Below are 25,904 nucleotides of genomic sequence, written 5' to 3' on the forward strand. Positions count from 1 at the left end.
ATATTTAAGAAAGAAGGAGGAGGAGGAGGAGGAGGAGAAGGGGGAGAAGGAGAAGGAGAAGGAGTGCATCCTTTCCCAACCAGTGTGCCTTTCTGATTACTTCCTATCTCTCTTGGCTTCTGAGTCACCATCATCTAATCTCTCTTTCTATTTTTTAACAAATTAATTCTACTAAAAATTGAGCTTTTCCATTTATGTTTTTATATTTTATATTTCAAGCAAATCTGAAGGTAAATATTTTTAAAGTATGCTGATAGGAATCTAAATACAGAGGTCTATGCACAGGAGGCTCTTGGGAGATGATGTCAGCATACTAACAGGTATGTGACTTTCATGGAATTAGTTAGGCTGCCTGATGAGCATTTAATGCCTGTGGATTTCTTTGAGATAGTTGATTAGAGCTGTGTTAGATTTTTATAATGAAATATGCACATGGGTGAAAAATGGTTCATACTGAGAGAATTTTAAACAAATTCAAATTTGCTTATGTTGGATAAATTTTAATGAAGTCTTGATGAAGCTCATATTTAAGCAAGTTATGTTAAATTTCCTATGAATCAAAGAATTAATCACTTTATGGGTGTCATTCTCTCTTGTTTTTTAAAGATAGTGGCGATAGTTTCTGCTTCTTTCTCCCTCTAAGCAATTCTGTTTCTTTTTCTAATGGAATTGGAAACTCACATAAACCCTCTGAAATGGAAACCGCTAGATACACTCACATTGTAAAAAGTGCTTCCTGTTATCAACTTGGAGTCTGTGGCCTTTTGGGGTGAAAGGAATGTTTGGTTTCATTTTTCCCTTTGGTTTCCTTTGGACATGTTTCTTTTTTTTTTTTTTTTTTTTCCTTTGGACATTTTTTTCTAAGGAGCCATTCTCGCTAAAAGGATGAGCTCATTTTCTAAAACAGGATTTATGTTCTCTAACAAAAACTATACTAAAGTTGGAAATTTGCATGGTAAATAGTACTTTGGTAATGTTTGCACTTTCCAGAGACTTGTTAAAAATGTAAAACTAAACATCTAGACTTATGTACAGGGTTGAAAAGGAATATAATAATAAGATATAAATTGAGGTTTTGTCATATATAAGTATCTTAATGAAAAAAGTTATTTAACTTTCAATTAAATTCACTAAGGAAGGCTAATTCACTTAAGACCCAAAATAATAGATGAAACAAAATAATCATTAAGAAGAACACATGGACTTCGAAAAGCAGGATGGGCCCAATCATGTGTTCCGAAATATAACTACATTTGGTATCTCTAACCTGACTGGGAGACTCTCAATGGACCCCTCTTGGTTTGCTTAGAATGCATCCCAATCAGAGCAACTTGCTAAGGGGAGGCTCCGACATCCTGCATATTGGTGGGAATCTACCTAACTATCTCTGTCAAGGCTTCTGACCTCGAACCCGTTAAGTAGGTTGAATAAGAAGTCTAATAGAGCATAGGTGTGTTGTGGCACAGACATGGGCTTTGGCACACAATGGTTCAAATTCCAACTGTGTCATTTACTAGGATAGGTCATAGGCAAATTTTACCTCGATTTTTAAACTCTCCATTTTTCTCACTGGAAGAACGGAGCTAACTAAGCCTGATGTGTGAGAATTGAATGTGTGTCTGAAAACACATGGTGGCTGACCAAGGTTTGTGTCAGTAAATGTTGGTGTCTTTCCTGACCCAAGAAGTTGGATTTAAGCTCTGACCTCAAAAACAAGCACTTTAAATGGCTTATATTATATATATACGTGTTTCCAGAACACACATATGTGTAGTTCCTACATTTGGCCTTCAGCCTATGTGCTTTCCTCATTATATTCTACGTAAGCAAATATTTAAAGCATCATGTTCTATGCTAGCAGCCTTCAAAGTTTCTCTTTGATACCTCTAGATGAGTCAGGTGCAAGCACATTCCACTGGTTTTCTAGGGATACACGAACAATACTTCCTGCCTCTCCTGCTCAAGAAAGTGTTGGGCTGCAAGTAGCAGGAATGCAGCACGTGAATTATGCACAGTTTTTGACATTTTAATTCTTTTCAAAACCAATTTCTTATAACACACCTCACAGCTGATTTTTGACAAATCAAAGTTTGTATCTGCTGTCCTAAGTATATTCTGACTACACCTCAGAGAGTGATCTGGGAAAAGTGACCAATTCAGGATGGGAGATTCAGGCAAGGGAAAGGCCTCATGAGAGCGAATAATCTATAGGGAGAAAAGAGAATTTGTTAAATAGTAATATTGCTCCAGGGACCTGGTGTTTCTTCCTTTTGACATAAGGAAAAGTGGACCGTGTTGGGGTGGTGATGTGCTAGTTAAAGGTCAGTTTATCTGAGGCAGATCGTACTATTCTCTGCTCACTTTCTCCCCAGGTGAGAGAGAAAAAGAACTGAAAAAATAACTAATGGTTATTAAGGAGGGCACTTGTTGTGATGAGCACTGGCTGTTATATGTAGGTGATGAATCACTAAATTCTACTCCTGAAACCAATATTACCCTATATGTTAACTAACTCGAATTTAAATAAAAACTTGAAAAAAACCCAGAACTAATGAGGACTGAGTTCCAATGCTGAAGAGTTGAGTGACCATGGACAAGTGACTTCTTTGGTTTCTTTTTATATCATATGGCATAAAGATGGAAATATCTGCTACAAAGATGTCATGGGAGCAGGTTAGACACGATAGCTCAGAATGTTTTGAAAAACATTGAAATTATAAAAGACAGGGGAATAAACATTATCACTTCTGTTAACAGATAACCTGAGGGGGAGGTGCCTGCGTGGTTCAGTTGATTGAGCCTTAGGACTCTTGACTTTGGCTCAAGTCATAATCTCACAGTCCTGGGATTATGACCCTCCCTCATGTGTGTGGAGTCTGCTTGGGATTCTCTCTCTTTCTTTCACCCAAACCCCCCGTCTGCACAGGCATGTTCTCTCAAAAAATTAAATTAAAAAATTACACTAAACCGAATGAAAAAAAAGATAAACCGAGATATATTGAGAATTTTAGGAGTTTATTTAAGCAAAAATCGATTCTAATGAGGCAGCACCAAACCGGAAGTGGCTGAGAGTGTTTTCCTGTCAGGAAAAGGCACAGGCAAGGTAAGGCAATTGTTGTTTGTTTGTGTATTTATTTTAAGAAAAAGAGGATGAGTGTGGAGGGGCAGAGAGAGAGGGAGAGAGAGAATCCCAAGCAGGCTCTGCACGGTTAGTGTGGAGCCCAACGGGGTCGGGGGGGGGGGGGAGGGGGGCGCCAAACCCACGAATCATGAGGTCATGACCTGAGCTGAAATCAAGTCAGATGCTTAACTGACTGAACTACCCGGGCACCCTAAACTAAGGCAATTATTGATTGGCTAAAGCTTGAAACCTAGTTAGCTGTTTGTGATTGGTTGTCCTTAGGTTTTGATTTCCTAACCTTGAGGGACTTACAGGCTTAGATTTTGGTTTGCCTTACATAGGCCACCACCACATTACAGCCACTTAGCCAAATAGCCCCCATGTTCAATTAACTTGACACATCCCAAAGGATACTGCATGAAAATATTCTCACTACATTTAGCATCTCTTGAGGGAAAAGAATGCGTATCGGCAACAAAAGTGTACCGGCAATACTCCTGTTTTCGTTAAAAAGTTACAGTATAATGTCGTTGACAAATGTCAAGTTGTACAGTTATGTTTCAGCATTCCACCAGGCGTCCAAAATTGCACTGTCACAATTGAGTTTCCTCTTGATGTTCCACTGGTTCTTTAACAAGCAATAATAAGTATGATAGCATTCCGATAGTTTCAGCCCTAAGCCTAGTTCTTCTCCGGTGGAAAATCTAGCATTAATTTAGCCAAAGTGCACAAATGCTTCAGGAAAAATGCAACAGGAAATTAACTTTTCTGTAGCAGTGCAGGAACTATCTGACCTTAGCAAAGCATCAACCAGAAAGTCAACTTTCATACTGAGCAGGAAACCTTCCATACTAGACACACCCAGAGGGCAGAAGTGATTTCAAGTGGGTTTTCCCTCACTCCTCCCTTTATTATTCTCTCTTTCTCTCTCTCTCTCTCTCATAAACAATGAAAATATTAATAACACATCTGAATCTTCGTATGCACAAGCTAAACCTACTTGTCCAAATATTTTAGCGCTACATTAGCTATTTTAAAAATGGATAGATTTGGGGCAGAGGTGTTTTTGTTGTGGCGGTGGTGGCAGTGTGTTTTTTGTTTGTTTGTTTGTTTCTTTTTTTGTGTGGAGAAGAAAAAAATGAGGGAAAATGAGGTAAACATTATTTTTCTTTTAAGGAAACAATGGTTCAAGCAATATTTTGTCTGCTTTAAACAAACTTGTTTGGTGGAGAACAGATAAAATGTATTTGTGAAAATATATTCTGTCAGAAATAGAAACTTTAGGAAGCTAGAACTGTCTCCTGTTTTTAATATAAAATGATGACATTTCATTTTATTAGTAGTAGTAGTGGTAATAGTAATAGTATTTAGAGGGAGAGAGCTTGAGTGGGGGAGAGGGGAAGAAGAGAGAGAGAGAGAGAGAGAGAGAGAGAGAGAGAGAGAGAGAGCGCGCATCTCCATGCTCAGCGTGGAGCCTGACACAGGGCTCAATCTCATGACTCTGGGATCATGACCTGAGCCAAAATCATGAGTGGATGCTCAACCAACGGAGCCACCCAGGCACCCCAAAATAATGGCATTTTAAAAGGAAGCCCCTTTTCTGTGATATAAATGAGAAGATTTCTCATACTCCAATGATTGCACATGGTCCTCAATACAATTCTTAGAAAAAAACCTGAAAAAGTAACCAAGAATTAATAATGATGTAACTACCCCCTGTGAAGTCTAGCATTTAAACAACATCTTCTAATGAATTACTAGCAGTTGGATCAGGGCAGGGATCAGGTTTAGACAGTGCCTGGCACATAAGTTGAGTGAATGGATCAATGGGATCTAGTATAATTCATGCTGTGTGTCCAGTTTAGGGATTCCTGTGGTGCCACTGGTCCTTAAATTTTTCTTTTGTGTTTTCAGTTGGAGTTTTAAACTCTTTCTCCCCAAACAACCCATCTAGGTCTTCCTCAGTTTATAAGATGTCCTTACTTTCCTGAAAAGACCAAAGCAATTTATTACATTAGAAGAGATGGTTTCTTCTGTAGGTCTGGCCTAAGAGACCCTTTGCTGGACCCTTTACGAATAAACTGTACCTCTAGGAAGGGAACTCATTTTTCTAGCCAGTCACACAAGAAAGCCAAATGCTATTCTGCAACATAATCCATCCCCTAAGGGAAGAATTACAGAGTTTAGGGAGCTGAAAATTTGATAGCAGTATTAGATGATGTCTTACTCCTTCCTCGGGAGATAGTGCTTATTTTGTGGTATTACTAGATATTATCATTTCCTGCCAATTTTTGATTTTTAAAGCAAAAAGTTGGCCATCGAATACTTAAGCATTCTAGAGTGAGTATGTAATTTGGAAAGCTCTAAGATAGATTTTGAAGGGAATATGTGAGATTGTGTTATGATGTGTTGGTGTAATATTGTAGCATGTGGCAGCATGAGCAGGACCAGGGTAGACCAGGTGGAGGCTTCTAGAGGGGAAGCATGGAAAGGAGGTTTCCTAGGGCTCAGTCAGGCTGGGAACGTGTTACCCAGGGTAGTCCCCAAGGAGAGCCACGGTTGTATATTAGTACTGGCCAGTGAGCTGAAGGGATAAGATGAGGAGGCCATGGAGCGCCAACCACCACGGGGGTGCTCCGAGTAAGCAAGAAAGCAGAATGGGTGCCAAGCCAAAAAAGCGAGCGTGAGGAAACTTCGTGTGTAAATTTGGTTTAAGGCAGGATTTTTTTTTCATGCAGAGCGTGGTGCCTGCATATTTAACACTTGTTTCTCCATTAATCCTAAGGCTTTGTGCCCTACATGGGTAGGATGAGGCAGAGTCTCTCTGGGTTTGTGAGGTATGGGCCTCTGTCCCGTGGCCATTCAACCAAGCACTGCAGCTGGCCTTTGCCGCCCTGGAAATAGAGGGGCACCTAAAGGGAGGATATTGGTTTTCCATCCTTAACCATCTGTCCAGTTCATGGGGACACGGGATTTCTGGTAAGAATCTGGATCATCTGGTTGCTACAGGGCTGTGAGTACTGAGAGGCAAAGAGTACTGTGAGTTCTGAGAGGCAGGAGCCAGATATCTATCTGCATGGGATTGACATTAGACACTTAACTGAAGTGAGTTTAGTAGCCCCTCCTCCTCTCTTGGGGGGTCTGAATGTGGTGACTGGGCAGGCAGTGGATGGAGACTCTCAATCCCCACCTCAGCGCCTGAATTCTACCTGTACTTCTGGCAGATATATATATATTTTTAAGGCTGGACTCTCTGTGCAGAGTGGGTCATGTTCACTCTGGTGCTGTTTCAGATTCTCAGCTGGCCAGCACACATTTTATTGTGGTGGCCAGCTGCAGAAGCCTGGGATCCCTGTGTGTGCAGTTTTGAAGTGCAGAGAGGACTACAGGGCTTAGGAGGACAGTGGAGACCATAAACTGGGCTGGGGGTGGGCAGGTTAGCAGCTAGCCTTGTGGCAGAGAGAGGCAGAGAGAAGAAAATGAAGATGGAAATGGAGAATGCAAACGAGGAGTTCGGGAATTTCCTAGGTGAATGCTATGGAAGGTTCTAAGACTAGACGATGGTGACCATTAACTTCTCAGCCAAAACGAGGGAGTGTAACGTGCTAGAGAACTTTGTGTATCCCAGTTGTGAATTTATTTATAGAACATTATAATGAAATGTAAAATTAAATCATATTTAGTTACATAGTTAACATAGTGCTTAATTTTTATCTAGCACCCAAAATCTAAAAAAGTATGTCCATTTTATATATGGTATCAATGGCCTTTTTCTTTCATAATATGTTTGCTCTAACACTGAGTTTTTATGAAAGAGAAATATTAGAAATGACTGATTATGTGTAAATGTGTTAATGTCCCTGCTATATAAATACTACCTTATCCTATTCCGCTTGTAATTTGACAGAACCCCTACGAAATCACATGGTTGAATTTTTTTTTAACGTTTATTTATTTTTGACAGACAGAACATGAGCAGGAGAGGGGCAGAGAGAGAAAGAGAGGGAGACACAGAATCCAAAGCAGGCTTCAGGCTCCTAGCTGTCAGCACAGAGCCTGATGCAGGGCTCCAAACTCATGAACCATGAGATCATGACCTGAGAGGAGGTCAGACACTTAACCGACTGAGCCACCCCAGTGTCTGTCAAGAGGTTCTTTTATGCAATAACTTCTTTAAGAGATTTTTAATACGCTTTACATTTATGAGGCGCTATGTATATTCAACTGCTTTCATCCTCACTGAGTCTCCTTCAACCCTTCCACTAGCATGAAAAGTGAGACGGAGGTTGGTACTCATTTGCAGATGAGGAAAGTGAAGTACATCAAGTAGAGTTTAAGTGGTATTAGCAGATAATGAATGGAAAGCGGGAAGTAGAGGGGAAACCCAGGATTTACAAGGCCTTGGGGAGTTGCTGGCAAAGACTCAAACTAGTCTCTGGCATCTATAAAAATGTTTGGTAGATTGTATGATGCTTAGGTATTGATATTGCCGTAATGACCCCAGTGTTCTTTCCTGTCTGTTACGTTGTTTTTGTAGGGACTTACTATTTTAAGACTGAATTGCTGAATTAACTGGTTGTTTGGGCACCAGGGGACAGAGACTTGCTATTATTTTAACATTTTTCAAAAGAACAAGGTCTCCCCTTGTTTTCTGCTTGGTGTTTCACAATTGTGGATTGTCAACTTTATATTTTCTTCATTACGGATATCCTTCAGGCTACTGTGGACACTGTGATAAGGTTCAGGGGGCTTGAGAATATTTGCTCTGAAACCTGCAAACGTGATCGGGGCTTGAGGATGGGAAGAAAATGACTTCCCCCTCTTAAATTCCATGAGCTTGTCGGACTAAGGAAAGCCTGGGAAGCGAGAAGAGTGTGGGGTCAGGAAAGCAGAAGGAAGGAGAAGAGACAAAAGAAGGGCCCTCATGAGTGGTTTTATTTGATCCAGAATAGGAAGTAAAATCAAATATGCCTAAAGGAAAAGCAATCTACATTCTCTCCCAAACTCATTTACAGCTTTATCTTATTCTTAGAGATATCTCCAAGGACGCGATCATGAGCACCATCTCCCAGCTACCCCTGGGGTTCTGTAATCTCTGCTGGGTCTTTGTTACGTCTGTAAAGTTGCAGCAATCAGTACACTGAAGACCCACAGCTGTGCTTCGTGGGTGGCACCACAACCAAAGGGGAGCCTTGAATTAGTTGGAGGAAAAACCTCCAGAGGAAGCTGAAACAGAGGCTTCCCATGACTTTCCAAGCAGCTAGAAAAGAGAAAGAGAAACACTAGGAGAAGCAGAGAAGGGAATAGAAGTTCCTCCACGTTGGTGGAAATGGCTGAGATTTTCACGCGGTGGAGTTTGCCAGCCAGCTGCAGCTACAAGACAGGGAAGAGGGGACCTCGCCGCAGGAGACACTAGACACAGGCTGGAGGAGAAATCCCTGTTCCTGTGTTCTCGGTTTCATTTTTAGTTTCTCCAAGATTCCCGCCACGGGTGAGGGTTAGCCTGGGGCGCAGGGCTGAAGCTGCGCTTTCTCTGGAGCCTCGAGAGCCCAGAAGCTGTTTAGTTCACCTTCTCTTTTCTGTCCTGCAACTTGCCCTCTGCTAGCCTCTCCTCTTTCCTCCAGCTGCACAAAGTCTGTACTTGTGCCCCATTTAGAAAGGCACAGCGTGGTTCCCGGTTTTGAGTGTGGAGCCTGGGCATTTAACATACGGATGATGTGGGAATTCTCAGGGTCGGCCTTCAGATTTTACAGATGTGGTGGGACATCTTTACTGCTAAGCAAAAATCATTACATGTCCCTTAAGTTTCAGTATTTCAGATCTTCCAAGCGGGTTTGGGCAATATGACATTATTTATCATTAAATATTTTCTAGCTGAGGATGGCCAGGTCAGGGTCTGTAGTGCTGTTCTCTTCCATTTTCCTCCTTTGTGCCCGCTTTTCTTCTGATATGTCAGGCTTCTAGCCTCCCTTCCTGTTTACTTAATACCAAGTAAATTCATGGCCAATCCTTTCTTTGGAACTTTTCTTCCCACTTCTGGAAGGTTTCATCCTCTGTACTTTACCTCTGTCTTAGTTACACTCACCGTGATTTGTCCTGTTGCTGCTTCTCCTTCTTTCTATCACAAATGAGGCTCCACAGTACAGAACTTACTGCCTTTCCCCTCCCAGTGCATTTCCGATGATGCTCCCCCGATGTGATTCGGTGCCTCCTTAGGACAGGTGTCATGTCTCCGTCTTATAGCTTGATCGCCCAGGTCACTGAGTACTAACATTTTTGAAAAACTTTTCAGGGGCACCTGGGTGGCTCAATCAGTAGAGCGTCCGACTCCTGGTTTCGGCTCAGGTCATGATCTCACGGTTCATGAGTCTGAGCCCCACATCGGGCTCTATGCTGACAGCTAGGAGCCTGCTTGGGATTCTCTCTCTCCCTCTCTCTCTGCCCCTCCCCGCTGGAGCTCTCTATGTCAAAAATAAATAAATAAACTTTAAAAAACCCCACAACTTTTCTGTATTATGGAAATGATGGCATATAGTTCTTAGGAAATTTTATCATTTAGGAAGTAAAAGTCTGCCTTCTGGCATTCTGTAAGGATGCCCATCGATCCGGAAAACAAAATAAAACAATAAAACACCCTCCCAGTTTTCCTCATTTGCCTCTTCCCTGCTATGGCTTTTAGTAAAAGGAATCAGAATTCATTGAGGTTGTACCTAGGTAGAAAGACCAGCATAAAGTTACCAACTTTTAAATTCTCTACTACTTATTAGGTTTTGGTTTCCTATTAGGTACTTAAAAAGATAATGAGTAATGATGTATTACCTACACTTTTGTCCTCATTGCCAGTTACTTGTTACCTATCTGGCTATATTTACCATCCACAATAAAAAGTACATATGGTACTGACCTTGAAGGACTTCCTGTTTTAATTTCTCTGCGCATCTTTTCTCTCCCTCTAAGAATTATCTTTCTTCTCTCATTTGCTTTCACACACAACATTCGTAATACATGTGAGTAACAGCATCTAAAAGAGCACCTCAGTCATTCTTTAACACTTTACCCAGACCAGAGATCTTTTCTCTGCAGGTACTTACCTTGCATGATTCACTAATTGTTTATCACTCCTTCCACTAAAAAGTGAGTTCAGGGACACCTGAGTGGCTCAGTTGGTTGAGTGCCTGACGTTGGCTCAGGTCATGATCTCACAGCTCATGAGTTTGAGGCCCACATCGGGCTAACAGCCCACTTCGGATCCTCTGCTCCCCTCTCTCTCCGCCTCTCCCCCACTCACGCTCTCTCTGTCTCTCCCTCTCTCTCTCTCTCTCTCAAAAAAAAAATAAATAAACATTAAAAAAATTTAAAAATGTGAACTCAGTGAGGGATAGAGCTTTGTCAAGTTTCTTCACTGTTACATTGCTCAGAGCCTAGAACTATGCCTATCATATAGAAAGCGTTCAAAAATATTAAATGGGTAAGTGGATGAATGAGTGTGAGTGAGTGAATAAACACTGAGAAAGAGCCAAGAGGGAAGAGATATTAAGGATCCAGGAGAAGGAGAAAAGATGGATGAAATTCTCAGGGATTTCAGAAGGAGGTTTGTTGCCTAGAGGAAGGGGGTTTGTGGAATCTGGAGAATAATCAGAGCGATTAGCCATGGATAAGGGAGGACAGGTTTCTCGTGTGGAAGTCAGAAGAAAAGAGGAAATGTTAGTCGTGCTGATAGGCTATGCGTTTGACAAAACAGAGGCTATTTGATTAAATCAGTGTGTTTCCTTCTAGCAGTGGAAATTTCACTGTGAATGGGAGGCAGTTTTCTGTAGAAATAAGAAGGTAGCTGGAGAATAGGAAAGTTAGTCACTATGGAGAATGTGAGAGAGAATTGAGCAGTGAAGAGCATAGCGGGATGGTCTGGGAGCCCTGAAGACGGAACTGGTTTTGCCAACCAGAATCTGTCCACTGGACACTTCTCTCCAGCAGCTCTCAGCAACCCAGCCCGGGTGCAGGACAGGCAGGCTGCTGAGATCTTTGGGTCTCAGAGTTTCCACGGCACCCTAGTCCTCTCAGCTTACGTGGCATGTCATAATTATTGTAACTAGTTGTTTATGTCTGCTTTCCTTGATGGGCTGTCAGCTCTGTGGGGGCCAAGACTTGTCTGGCTTGTTAACCGCCATGTCCCCAACTCTTCCGTGCTTGAAGCTTTGCCATGTGAATGTGACGCAAGTCCAGTGGAGCAAGGGGATAATTTCATATTCTGGGTAGGGAGTTGTTGGAGTGTTGGACCAGGGGATCCAGGCTGCACAGAAAGAAGGTAGAAAAGAGGCTAGTAGAAAGTTGGCATGAGCGGGAAAGACTAGTGTTGAAGAACTGATATGTTGAGAATAAATGAGATGGAAATACTTGAATGTGATCAGAGAATGGAATATCTCATTTTATACGTTCAGAGGTGGGGGTGTTTGGGGACCATAAAGTCCAAGATTATGGCCATTCGAGCGGCCACTGTAGTAAAGTGGAGGAGACAGGCATTAGGGATGAAGAAGTCATAGATATTTCATGGCTTGAGATGCAAATATCAAAGCTTCCACTGAGAAGTTTCTAGTGGGTATTTTCACCTCATAGTAAAATAATTAAAAGGCATGCATGTGTTTACAAACAATGAAATCATACTTAGCATTCATGCATTCATTCATTTGCTCATTCATCCATCCATTCCCTTTTACTGGAAACTGGTAGTAAGCTGTATGTGCAATGGTTAAAAGAAGACACATTTAGGCTTTCAGGAAACATGAAAATTTGTATGAAGGTCAGACACTAAACAAGTAATAATGTTACTATAAATTGTGAAGCGTGCCAAAGGGAAAGATAGATTGAGAGATAGGTGATGATGGGTTTTGGGAATAGCTGTTTAAGTAGGTGCCATTTTATCAAAGCTATATTGAGGATACATCTTTTTTATATTGAAGCCTTATTGCTTTTGTTTCTCTGTCATTGTTTAAAACTTACATACAGGCACAGATGAGCAAACTTGCTTTTCACTGGATGTTCTTGGGATAGTCAGTAGCCCCAAGGCACAGTTTGCCAGTGTAGTCAGAAGGCCCTCAGTGTCATGGAGTAGGTCTGAGAATTGTGTGTTTACTCCATGATGGGCTTGTGATTCAGTTGAATCAGTTGTGAGATAAAGGCAGACTTAACTAAATGTTCATTTATGGAGGAAATTTCTCATGAGGCTCTGTTTGCATATCCGGGAAACCTGTGGTTCCTACACTGTCCTGCAATTATAAATAATTTCTAAGTAGAAAATGTAGAGGACCTGCATCCAAGAAACTCAGTTTTATCTCTTGAATTCTCTAAAATAAGTATAAATTTCACCAATGAGTAAAAAAATCCCTATTTTATTCTTATAGTGGAAAAATTAAAGCATAATTCACTATGATAGATTCCGCAATATTTCTAAAATGTCAAAGATCGAGACCAGCAAGGCAATTTTACTTTTAGTTATATATAACACACATCCAAGGTCTACTATATGATTTGTATTAGAGCATCAAAAGGTGTCATAAATACATGGCTACTTTAATAAATCTAGAAAAAAAAAATCTGTCATGTGGAAAAAAACAAGTTTTATTTTTCATCCCTTCTATATTTTAAAGAGCTGCATTTCTTGCTTTTTGTGGTAAGTCCTGGTGAAGATTTTTTAATACTATAAGTAACTGAGAAACATGGTACTTTAATAATACAGCTCTTTATTTGATTTTTTTTTTTTTTTGCTGCAAATTCATTACTTTGCTCAAACATTTAATTCTATTTTTGTCATTCTTGCTCCTATTTGAAATTCTGCTGAAATAAATTTCTTAATACAAATGTTCACCACTTTTATATTCCCAATCTTCCATGGTAGTATTTATAACCCAGACTTTTACACATTGAAGAAAAAGATGTTTGTATTCATTCATTCAAAGAATATTTATTATGTGCCCATTATGTGCCCAGTGGTATTCTTAGGTAGGGGAAACAAAAATCAACAAAATGGAAAAAATATATGCTTTTATTTACCTACTTTTATGGTTTGGGGAGACAGTAAACACAGTAAGTAGATAAGATCTATTTTTACATTAAAAGGTGATGAGTCATATAGAGAAAAACATACATCAAGATATATGGATGCATATAGCTTATTGCAGAAATGGTTTTTATGACAGAGACAAAACTATATTAATTGAAAAGCTGATAGAATTCTTAAGGGAGGGGTGCCTGTGTGGCTCAGTTGGTTAAGTGTCTGGCTCTTGGTTTCAGCTCAGGTCATGATCCCAGGGTTGTGGGATCAAGCCCTGCATTGGGCTCTGCAACTGAGTGTGGATTCTTTCTCTCTCCCTTTGCTTCTCTCTCTCTCTCTCTCTCTCTCTCTCTCTCACTGAGAAAAGAAAGAGTTCTTAGTGGAAAAGCAGAATTAAAATATAATATTACTCAGTTTAATCATATATAGTTCACATCATTTATTAATGGGACACTGTGTTGGATACCCTTAGATAGCAAATTCATTTAATTCCTCTTACAACTTCATGAAGTAGGATTTGTTATTTCAACTATACGTATGAGAAAACTCTGATGTAGAGAGATAAAACAACTCTCCCCAGTGGATGAAGCAAGGCAGACTCTGAATTGAAATCCAGATTTCTGATCCCCACTCCTCTCCTGTTCATCCTCCGCATTGCTGCATCTAACACTCCAGGTCGTTTATTACAACACTCTGTCCTTTGCTTTATTTAAGGTGGTATAAAAGTTTCAGATGTTGAAGTTTTTCCAATAAAAATAATAAGTGTTTAGTTTTAAAATAACTTTCATGTAGTCTGGCAAAGTGATTTCTGAGGGACAGTTTTTCAGATCTTTCCAGAAGGGAGAGGGGGAAGTGACTTGGGAGCTCAGAGTGTCAACATCCAGTAACATTCATTCTTTCCTAAGTCTTCTCAGAAGGCCTGCGAGTCTCAAGTTTAGTTGCGGTAGTGGTGGCTAGGTTAAATTCTTTCACTAAAAATATATCTTCAGGATTGTAGGAGTAATCAAGAGCTCTCAGTTCCCAAAGTGCTTCTCTCGGCATTTGATAATCCTGCATTTGCTGGTGTGGTTGACATAATTGTTCACGTAGTTTTTATTTCGCATATGCAGTGTGTGCACCTGTCATTGGACCAGCTAAAAGCGTTCTTGCCCCTTGGTATTGGGCCATTTTGCTGATACAGTCTGTTATAAATATGACAAGGACAGGAGCAGTTTGTATTACAGGGTAATACAACATAATTTGACTGACAAGCTCACTTCCTATTATTCTCTGTAGTCTGAGATGTGAGCGAAAATGTCAGTCTATGCTATAAAGGTTATTATAGAATATGGCCACTTATTATACTTTATTTAAAATATATTTTTGTAAGATAGACTGGCAAGAGCCACATGGCTATGGCTTAAACTGATCCTGGTGGGGGGGGGGGAAGGGAGGGGTGTATCTTTCAAAATAATAATAACGTCAAGTTTGAAAATACACTCACCTCATGTGAAATCACTGCTCTACTTGAGCCAGCTGTAATAGAGAGGAGCATCCTGTGATTACGAAAGAAAATAATGTGAGAAGGGAATTCTGGGCACTCTGCATTTTGCTTGAGTGACAACGATATATTTGGAAGCATCTGTCTTCCCCTTGCACCTAGATGCATGTTTGTTTATTTTGGCCTCCTGTGGGATACTGGTTCCTTCTAACTCCTGTGGACAAAGGCTCAACTGTTTTTTGGCTTCAAAGACTCCTTCTAATAAGTTTACCATGACAAACAATGATATTGGCTGGGGAATCGTGTCCCAATAGGCAGTTAAATTTTTGAGTTTAAATAGTTTCATTATCAAGAAAACACAATATCCTTTAACAAGGGAAAGTATCTAATCAATCATGTTTGCCCAAAGTACCATGCAGGGGAGGTGTGCTTAGCTAGTTTCTGTTCCTTTCTATTAAATCCACTACACAAGTATTCAAAGCCTATGTTACTGTGTGCCAGGCAGAGCTCAGATTCAGAAAGTTTTTCTGATTCTTTGTTTTTTATATTATTATTTAAAAAACACATAGATGGTCTTTTTATGTGTATAGTATACCATGCACAGTTCTAAGCCATTCACAAACATTAACCCTTTAGTTCTCACAGCGCCCTTAGGAGGAAGGTATTATCCAAGGTCACACAAATAGTTCTGGCAGAACCAGGGGATTCAAACCCAGCAGTCTCTCCAAAGTTTGTGTTTTTCTGCACGTCATTGTGCTTTGTCAATCCATTTACAGATGGAGATAATTAGTATGCAGTGAAAAATAGGATATAGTTCCTGCCCTCGGAGAGTTTACAAAAGATCTTGATAGACCACTATGGCTCATTAATTTCATAGATATCTTCATTTATTAAACACATCCTGTGTGTACATGCATACTGCCTGTAATGAGCTCACATCAGGGAGAGATGCACATTTCCTTTCCTAAGTGCTAATAAAAGGTTGTATTTCAATGAAAACTTTCCAAAAGAGGTGATGTTTGATTCAGAGTTAGCCAGATGGATGAATGGAGAGAGAAAAAGGAATTTAAGTAGAAGACACAGGTATGTGTATGAAGGTATGTGATATGAACAAAGAAGAAAGACAGGGCTTAAGTTTGAATGACCGTGTGTTCCTTGATGAAGATTTGGAGTTGATTCTATCATTAATGGGAAATAATAAAGAACTTTAAGTAGTGAGGAGGCATGTGGTACATACTTTTAGATCCATAACCGGACAGTTCGATTCAGAGGTGTCACTAAACGTAGTTTGGATTCCCAATTTTGTTTTTTATCTCTTCTCCCTCATCTTCCTTCTCCAATACTTTGTCTCCTCTTCTTCAGTCTCTCCCAGGTTTTGCTCAAACCCCCATCCAATGTCACTGCTCCTTTCGGTAACAAAAAAATGTCTACTTTATCCAGTTTTAATCTCAGGTTTTCAGGAAAATACCCAATGTCTACAATTACACCTTATAATGAACTCAAATATCAGCATTCTTTCTACTTTGTCAATTGGAAAATTCCCTTTTGTTAATGGAATTTCAAACACTGTCGTGAGAAAGAGGAATATTTATTTGGGCGATCAATAACTATGGAAGGAAGAACCTGAAATTATGATGCTCTGGATCTTGGGCAGAGACCCAGCCTGCCACCCTGAGATGCATTCCAATTTTGCTGTGTTCTGATTGAGAGGAGAAGCAGCACTGTGTATCTCCAGAGGGCTCTGAAATTGCTTCTCAGCTCTCCCCGTTCCTAACCGTGTCCTTCCAGCACAAAATCCATCCTCTCTGAGTCTGTTTCCTCTCCCATGTTTACTTAAAAAGCACTGTTAGAAGATAATGCAGCTGGAAGTATTTTATACAAGCACAATGCAGATGAAAGGCATTGCTATTAATTTATATTTTCAGCTAGAGTTGAGTTCTGTATTTCTATGCAACAGTATTCCTCCAGGACCTCTGTATTTTAATGGCCTAAAATTTTCATCTCTCTGTAATAGAGAGAAAAATTCAATTCACCTTCGGTTCTTGCCTATGAGGTCACTTTGGCCCTTGCCAGCCTTTCAGAGAATTTGTCTTTCATTTCCAGAGAACAACTTGAAGGGTAACTTTCTGAATGGCCCTTGATTTGCATTAATGATGTCCTTCAAGGCAAAGTGTGCTACTTTTTCCTCTTGAATTTTTATGCCTCCTTTCTTTCTTTTTCTTCTTCTTCTTTTTTTTTTAGATCGAGAAATCGATAAAGATACACTTTGGGAGCCATGACAGAAGGGCCGTCCTCTACAGGCCTCCTTCCTCCAGCAAAATGGAGTTTCAGCTCCATCAGCGCGTCCTCACTCAGCATCGCTACTCGGTCGTCATCGCTGAAGAAAGGCTTGGTGCTGGTCTTGGGCTGGGGCTGCTAGAAAAAGGTCAGAAAAAGAAGAAAACGCCATAGCTGCTTGACATACAATGCTAAACAATTTTTAGAATGTGCTACTATCTCCCCCTAAAGAAATTTATAAAAACAAAATTTTACCCATGATCCCCTTTCTTGCATCAAAGAAAATTTGGCTCCTTTTTTACTTCCTCTCAATTTTTCTTTAGCTCTATTTCTTTATTCCTGAAATTACTTTGTTTATATTTTTGTAGCATTTTGGAGTTGCATAGTTCATATTTAAATGCTACATAAAAAATGTTTATGTTTATGAGCCTGAATACATGTTCTGCCCAGCACCAAACTGCTCCATATTTTAAGAAAATTGCCACTTCATCTGACTGCAAGTAGAATGTGCTGGAAATTGTTTTGAGAAGCCGGCTTAAATGTGATTCACAGATTGGCTCTAAAATGGGGAAAAAGTATGGATATTTATCACAGACACTATTACTAGTCAAGTACTTTTATTTCTATCATTTGAAACGAGAAATAAAAGACAAGTTTTTAAACAAGGTATTTGAAAAGAAAGTTGAGCAGATGATGAGGGTCAAAAAGGGCAATGAGAATAACAACTAGCGGTTCCTGAGCAACTAACCATGTGACAGATACACTCCGCCTTGCTCTTTAAAGTGCAAACTTATGCCAGTGAATGAATGAGGTTGGGGAGACCTTAAGCCACAATTACCCTTCACCAGGTTCACTTTTACCACACTGGTAGTAAAGCTATAAGCTACCTTGCTAGCAAAGCTTTTGAAGGATAGGGCCCCAAAAGATAGACTTGGGTGAAAAGAAACATCCTGAAAATGTACAGAGTATGTGCCATTAGGACAGGTCTTCAGGAATGCCATTTGCTCATCCCTGCCCCACTGGTTGTAGTATGGAAGTCTAGAGCCTTGTGCTTCTGGAAGCAAATGAGAAAAACAAAAAGGAAGGTAAAAGCTCTGGAATGTCAAAGAGTGCTGAAAACAAATCTTACAAACGTCGTTGCAGTTGGTTCTGTTAAGGACCAACCGAAAGTTCTGGAACATCCATAAATGGTATTTGTCAGAAAAAACATTTATCCATGTTAAGGAAAGATATAGAATGTATAGCCTCCTTCTCATCCCCAAAAACCTTTTAGTTACTTTTTAAAAAAAGCTTATTTGTTTATTTTGAGAGAGAGACACACACACACAGAGTGTGAGCAGGGGAGGGGCAGAGAGAGAGAGAGAATCCCAAGCAGGCTCTGCACTGTCAGCGTGGGGCTCGAACTCAAGAACCTCGAAATCATGAGCTGAGCCCAAACCAAGAGTCAGATGCTTAACCGACTGAGCCACCCAGGCACCCTCCACCTTCATAAAACATTTTAGCCCATCATTGACCTAGGTGATTGAATGTATAACCACCACCTATGTGCCATGTGAAAACATCAGCCATGATTACACAGCACTGTTGTATGAAATGCCTGTTTCTCGACCTCCTTGGTACCGCTACTGACTGAGTATGTGGACGACCTGGATTCTCTGTGCATTTCAACTTCAGTTCAGTTTCAATTTTCAATTTCATCCGTTTGCAATTTAGAAGGAGTATGTCTGCTCTCTCCCTTAATGTCTGGGTCAGTTTTACAAGAAAAGGGAGAATTACTTTGAGGCTTCCAAATATCAAGAAAGTGCAAAGACAGACAGCCTGAAGGCAATGAAATCTGGCAGCCAGAGGAGCTGGTAGGCCCAGGATAAGATAAGGAGATGGTGTCACCAGAATTTGTCAGTGTAAATACTGATTTGGCTCTCTTATTCCACCTTCCCTCCTCTTCTACAACATCCTTTTCCTCATTCTTTCTTGGTTTCTTCCTTTCGGTGTAATAAGATATTATTCCTGGATAAGGCCTCAGTTTCATGAGTATGGAAAACTGATTTTTGGTTTTCACTTGATTTTGTAGTTTTCACTGTGAGAGCAACATCAAATATCTAGAAATTAAACAAAAAGTTCTGTGACCATGATCTAACATTTCCTTGATTTTCTAACATATAAGAAACAGAATCACTTTTTTATTGAAGCTTATTTTCCATGGCCACAAATTTAAGCTGTAGATAATGTTTGAATTGGGGTACTCATTACAAATATATTTTCTAAAGATTTGATTCTTACAAAATTCATTTCTCTTTAGTTTCGCATATTCCCCTAATGCTTTTTTGCCTATATGTACAGCAGCAGAAAGTATGATGTTATACTGGCACATTTAAACTTCCTTTCTCCATGCCGAGCATCTTGGGGGGAGTGGGGGCAATTCAGAATGATCCGGAGACCTACCCCACCTATCTTTCACTTCATCATTGCAGTTTCTGCTCTTTGCTAAACTGAAATTTGAAAGTATTACATCCAAAATCAATCAGGTACTACCACAAATACTACTAAGTGCCCAGGTGCAGATTTGACATGTTTATAAAATACATTCTTCGTTGTAGGAAAATAAATACAAAATAAATTTTCCCCTGTCTACCTATCCATTTTACCTGCCTTTCTCTCCTCTTCTGATTTGACCCCAATCACTTCTGCTGACCTCTTTCTGTGCCATCCTTTGAAGCACAGGTGGCCTCTTTCCAGCCTGGGGCTACTTTTTTTTTTGATGTTTATTTATTTTTAAAAGAGAGTGAAACAGAGCTGAGCAGAGGAGGGGCAGAGAGAGAGAGAGAGAGAGAGAGAGACAGAATCTGAAGCAGGCTCCAGGCTCTGAGCTGTTAGCACAGAGCCGGATGCGGGGCTCAAACTAACAAACCACGAGATCATGACCAGAGCTAAAGTCGGACGCTCAACCCACTGAGCCACCCAGGAGTCCCTGGGGCTCCTTTTTTCTTTTTTAAACCTTTAAGGCCAGAAGTGGATAAAAATTAGCAAAAATAAAAGGGTCTTACCTAGGCAACATTCCACTATTAAGTATAATCAGTTTTTGTAGAGTAATATTTGGGTTTTATATTTTATTCAGTTTCCTTACTACTTAGTAAACATTTATTGAAAGGAAAAGTAAGCAGTCTCAGGTTCTAAGTTACAATGTGGGCATCATGTTTTTTCCCTGGTTAATTCCATTCTAGTGACATAACAGAAGTTGGTGGCTCTATCGGGAAAGACAGTCAGGCCCTAGATATGTGACTTTAAGCAAGTTAGGTTCTTTGAGCTTTAGTTCTCTTATCTGTTAAATGCAATAATGATATTACTTCATGTTAGTATGTGGTGAGAATTTAACCACTTTGTCTGCCCCATCAGAGTTCTGGGAGGAGACAAAGTAAAGCCCAGCCAATATTTTTTATTCAGTAGTCTGGGAGTGGGGCCTAGAAATTTATATGTTAAAAACAGACACTTGTGTTTCTGATATATAGTCCATTGGGGCACACCATCCTAAGGGATATACTGTTGGCTCAAAAAATAACAATCTTTAGAGTTAGTTTTGGGAATAAAACAATGCAAAAGTCTGTTTGCTATAATGCCATTGTACTACTTAAGTTTTAACTATGGCCCCCCTGGGTGGCTCAGTCAGTTCAGTGTCTGACTTCTGCTCAGGTCATGATCTCGTGGTTAAGGCGTTCAAGCCCCATGTCGGGCTCTGTGCTAACAGCTCAGAGCCTGGAGCCTGCTGTAGACTCTGTCTCCCTCTCTCTCTGCCCCTCCCCGATTTGTGCTCTGTCTCTCTCAAAAATAAATAAACACATTTAAAAAATTTAAGTTTTAACTATATAGGTATTTACAAACATTTCATCTTTAAGCTGATTTTGAAACAGTAAGAGGACAATTGTCTTTACAGGTTTAAACCTACAAAACTTAGCAGCATGTAAAACATATACTTTTTGGTCCTTCAGTCCTTGCTTTGGAAAAATATATCTTATGTCCCTGTATTTATAAGAGCATATAATTCTCCAAAGGAAAAGATAGAAGCACCAAGCAATTATTGCCCTTCCTAGTATCTAGGTACTATTTAGTAAACCAGTGCTTTAGTACACGGAATAGTATAGTAGCCTAAAAGAAAGTAAATGTTTTCCAAAAGTTCTTAAACTCATTGTAACGTCCAAGTAGTATTGTGGTCCCTGAGACTCTGACTCAGTAGGTTGTATCATTGGATCAGAATTATTTCTGTGTACTTGAAGAGTAGTGCATATTTAGCAGTTTTCTGTTCACTTCTGAATATACTTTGCACTTCTAAATTAGACATATTATATAGTCACATGCAAAACAAATGCCAACTGCTGTCAAAGCTGCGGAATTGGTTACTCTTATGGTTTCGCATTGCTCTTGTTTTTGTAACTTGGGTGTTTTACGTGGAATGTTTTATTGAAGAAATACAGAAAGTGCAAGACCACATTGATTTTCTTTCCAGGGGTTGGCAAACTATGGCCCCCTGGCCAAATCTGGCCCAACGCTTGTTTTGCAAACAAAGCTTTATTGGAACACAGCCACACATTTGTTTTCATACTATCTTTGGCTGCTTTGTTCTGCAAAGGCAGAGTTGAGTAGTTGCAACCGCGACTATATGGCTCTTAACACCTAAAGCATTTATTGGGCCCTAACAGAAAAAGTTTGCTGACCTATGTATTTAGACTAATTCTATGTCACTTGATCCCCTACCAAGCTGATGGTTAAACTTTAGGATTCAGATGGTTTAGTTTTTTAACTTATACCAAACCTCATTCAAAAAGGATTTGATGGTTTACACTAGAACATATAATAATGAAATTACTAAAATGGAAATATAAAATTAGGGCTCAAACTGGATATTCCTCTTAGTTACCATAATTTAAGCTTAATTTTGGCTTGAGCCAAAAGCAACAAGGGAAAGAATAGAAATTTTACACTCAGAAAGAAGGGAACACTATGTTCCTTCCCCTAACCTTCCACATGCCCAAGTAGTATATTTAAAATAAGTTTTTTGAAGGAATTATTATGTAGACAATCCTAAATTATATAATGGGTCAATAGCCAGAGCAACATTTGTATTGCAAATGAAGTGGATGTCATATCTTGGTTCAGAATAGAAATTTTACACTCAGAAAGAAGGGAACACTATGTTCCTTCCCCTAACCTTCCACATGCCCAAGTAGTATATTTAAAATAAGTTTTTTGAAGGAATTATTATGTAGACAATCCTAAGTTATATAATGGGTCAATAGCCAGAGCAACATTTGTATTGCAAACGAAGTGGATGTCATATCTTGGTTCAGATAGCAAACTTCTTTTTTTTTTTAATTTTTTTTTCAACGTTTTTTATTTATTTTTGGGACAGAGAGAGAGACAGAGCATGAACGGGGGAGGGGCAGAGAGAGAGGGAGACACAGAATCGGAAACAGGCTCCAGGCTCCGAGCCATCAGCCCAGAGCCTGACGCGGGGCTCGAACTCACGGACCGCGAGATCGTGACCTGGCTGAAGTCGGACGCTTAACCGACTGCGCCACCCAGGCGCCCTGCAGATAGCAAACTTCTAACACAAGCTGAGAGTATAACGTTAACAGCATGATGTAGTGAAGGCATTTCTAAGAAGGGCTAGAGTTAATACTATGATGGTGTTTATTGATATTTGTATTGATATTAAACTTGATAGAGTATGTTCTGGAGAATGGTATTTTAAATAATGTTGCTTCACAGCCTCCCCCAACCCCACCATAAGGATACTGTAATTTATCCAACTGTGTTCTTGAGAAGCACTATTAAAAGATATGGTTAATAGAGCGAAAGATACAGATCACTACTTAATGTTGTGGAAAATATATTAGAAAAGAAAAAGCCTATTTCCCTCCCTGTTTATAATTTAATAGTTTTCCATCCTCCTATATTTTTATTTACATTCACTTGCACCCGTAAAAATGTCCAACACATCCATGTACCATTTGAAATTTAGTTGGATTTTGAAGGTTTCTTTTATAAGGGCTACTTGCCAGAAGCTGTTTCTGAGATTTGTATGGAAAAGAAACATCTGCTACAGACAAATCTTAACTTTTGTGATGGAAAGCATATTTCAAGTTTTCTTTAGTATTTGTATTCAAAAGATGCTATAAGGAAGTTGAGATTTAAATTACCCGTAAGTAGGAAGGGCTTAACCACAATAATTGCTTTCTTGGAGAGGTTGTAGACTGTGGTAATTAAAAAGAATAAGCTTTGGAGTAAGATCAAACCTGGGTTGAGTTCTAGTATTTCCTTTAATGGTTATACAACCTTGGACAAGTTACTTAACCTCTGAAAGCTCTATTTTTCCCTTTGGGATTTGATTGTTTTGGATTGTTCTGTGAATGCCATGTTACAGGCACTCCAGAAATGGGAGCTAATATTGTTATTACTGTCAAGAACTAACTAACAGAAAGGAGATTATGGAGATTCCTTTCTCGGGAGATACACATATATGAAGAATATAGGGGTGCTGCTGCTGGATATTTTGTGATAAATGAACTTAATAGGTGTTTTCAAGGTCCTCTTTATCAACTTACATGTTCCCATTGAAGGGCCTGGGCTGTAAATGCTCCTGAAATTCCAACACAGTCTCCTGGATCATTCCCTTGGAAAAGACCCCTCATTAAAAATAATAATAATAATCTGTAAGTTTCTTGAAGTCAGGGACCATATCTATTCCGCTTATCCCTTAAAACCATGCTTTCCATCCAGAGGCACAAAATAAATATGTATCAAATACAGTTGAATACGTGAACAAATGAAGAACAGTGTACCAGTATTTGAGCTCCTTAAATGGTCAACTACTTCAGAGAATTCACATTAAAACTTAATTGATAAACCTTTTATTTTTACATAACTTTACAGGAACTCTGATACTCTACCCATGCTCAAATCTGTTCTTATATAAAAATAATTCATCCACAAATATGGTAAGTAAATAGGACTGATACTACCTGTTGAGGGTTTTAAGTGCTTGTGTCCATTTTTCAGAATTCTTCTCTTCTTTTGCTTTTAAGACTCCTCTGTCACTTTGATCAGTGCTACTGCCTGTTGGTTCTGGAGGAGGATGGATGAGTTTAGTTCTAAACATATTCAGTCTCAGGTGCTGTGAGCTTTTCTATAAATGTATTTAGCAGTAACTGAAGAAAGTAGAGAGGCCAGGGCAGGAGATGAAGATTTGTGAGTTACTTGCTGAGAGGTGATGATTGATTCACCGGAAGTTTACTATTCCACAAAACAATGAAACACGAAATGTTACCTAACAAACATTCTCCAATAAAGGACACGTAAAAGTAAGCATACAGCTTTTGCGGCTTGTGAACATAGAAAGCATCAAGGGTCAGAACCCCCATCTTGTCATTTAGGTCCTGTTTGTCATCTACATTATGCTCTCTACTTCTTTGCTGAGCATAGTGTAAAATATTCCTGCTTGTTCTCTTCCAATCCTCTGCTTTGCAAAAATATATATTTATAATATACACCTTCCCTGCAGAAACAGAATCACCATCACATTTCTCTTTCATATTTTCCAGGTCCTATTTAGCAAATCAGTGTTTTAGTTCATAGAACGGAGCAGTGGCCTAAGAGAGAATAAATATTTTCCAAAAGTTTTTAACTTGTTCCCGGGATAGAGTCTAAGTAATATATGGTCCAAGAGACTCTGACACACAGTATATTTTATCATTGGGTGAGAATTATTTATGTGTACTTGAAGAGGGCATATTTCTCCAGTCGCCACCGAAACCAGATCTGCAACAGCCACAAGAAAATAGATGGTTCCAATTGCAAAGAATGTTTCTGGGAGGCCCTGCAAGTAGTTGGACCAATATTTTTGTTTCCCCACTGTTTAACGGGACACTTGGGTACAAGATTTATTTGTAGCAACCCTAGAAGACATAACCAGGACCCATTTAAGGATGAACGTTTTATCAGTCAGAGTTGCCCAGCAGGGGATCTGCCCATCTCAGAACACAGGAAGTGTTGTGGGAACAGAGTCAAGTCAGGGGTGCTGCCCAGCGGTTGTTTTATTCCTCAGGAGAATGAGGAAAATCACCACCCAAGTCTTTTTCAGATCGTCTCTATAACATTCATGACCATGGAACGAGAGAAAGTAAGACACGATTTTAAACCTCATCATTCTAGGGATCCTTTCTCTTGAGTCTTTTTAGTCTCATGTCCAAGGGCAGAAGAGAGGAATGGTAAGCAAAGGAGTGGAGAAACATTGGTCTGGAGGCAAAGTGGGCGGTGATCCCCTTTGGCTAGTAGTGCATGTCGATAGCAGATGCTTCCACTGATCATTTAAAACTCAAGAGCCTAATGAAGTCTCTTCTCCTTCCTTCCTGTCGCCAGCCTGAAACCAGCACCCCTGCTGCTTTCCTGAGTTTAATATGCTATATGAACATTTAGCAAGAAGACGAAAGAGTAAAGGTCACATTTAAAAGGCAGAGTGTGTTTTGCCTTGTTAGTATTTCACCTAGACCACCTTTGACATATGTTTTTTATTATGCAAGTAATGGGTTTTGGACGATATCAGAAGTGCTTCTGTGCCTTTCGTTAATCAAACTGGGGAAAAAAAGGAAATTGAATCAAAGAAACTTACAGGTCTGCACCATTCAATTTTATTGTATTATGACACGCAGTAATTGTGTGTTCAGGTTTATTGTTATTTTCCTCAGTGCTTATAGAAGTACTGATGTATTTATGACCAAACAGAATTTGTTCTTTAATTGGCACACTAGAGCTCGAGGAATGTTTATTTAACCCTAACTCAGTTGAGTTGTTTATACTACAGAGACCTGAGTTCAATTTACTTTACTTTTTGAAAAAAGCTTTCTTATTTATAAAAGTTGAGCTTCAAGTGACCTCTCCATTCTAATGTTTCCTTTACCCTCCACTGTGCAAAGAGAACAAAAAGCCAG

General features: G+C 39.6%; 1 protein-coding gene across 5 annotated transcripts in view; it reads left to right on the top strand.

Moving 5' to 3' along the window:
* The window catches only part of CPED1 (cadherin like and PC-esterase domain containing 1), a 268,681-nt gene that overhangs the window by 10,327 nt on the left and 232,450 nt on the right, over positions 1 to 25,904 (top strand). For all 5 annotated transcript variants that reach the window (XM_060632979.3, XM_060632976.3, XM_060632977.3 and 2 more), the window contains exon 2: positions 16,891 to 17,074. In XM_060632979.3, coding sequence (XP_060488962.3) covers positions 16,891 to 17,074 — 184 coding nt within the window. The remainder of the gene's footprint in view (positions 1 to 16,890; positions 17,075 to 25,904) is intronic.

Source organism: Panthera onca, chromosome A2, assembly GCF_046562875.1.
Source record: "Panthera onca isolate mPanOnc1 chromosome A2, mPanOnc1 haplotype 2, whole genome shotgun sequence".
NCBI classification, from domain to species: domain Eukaryota; kingdom Metazoa; phylum Chordata; class Mammalia; order Carnivora; family Felidae; genus Panthera; species Panthera onca.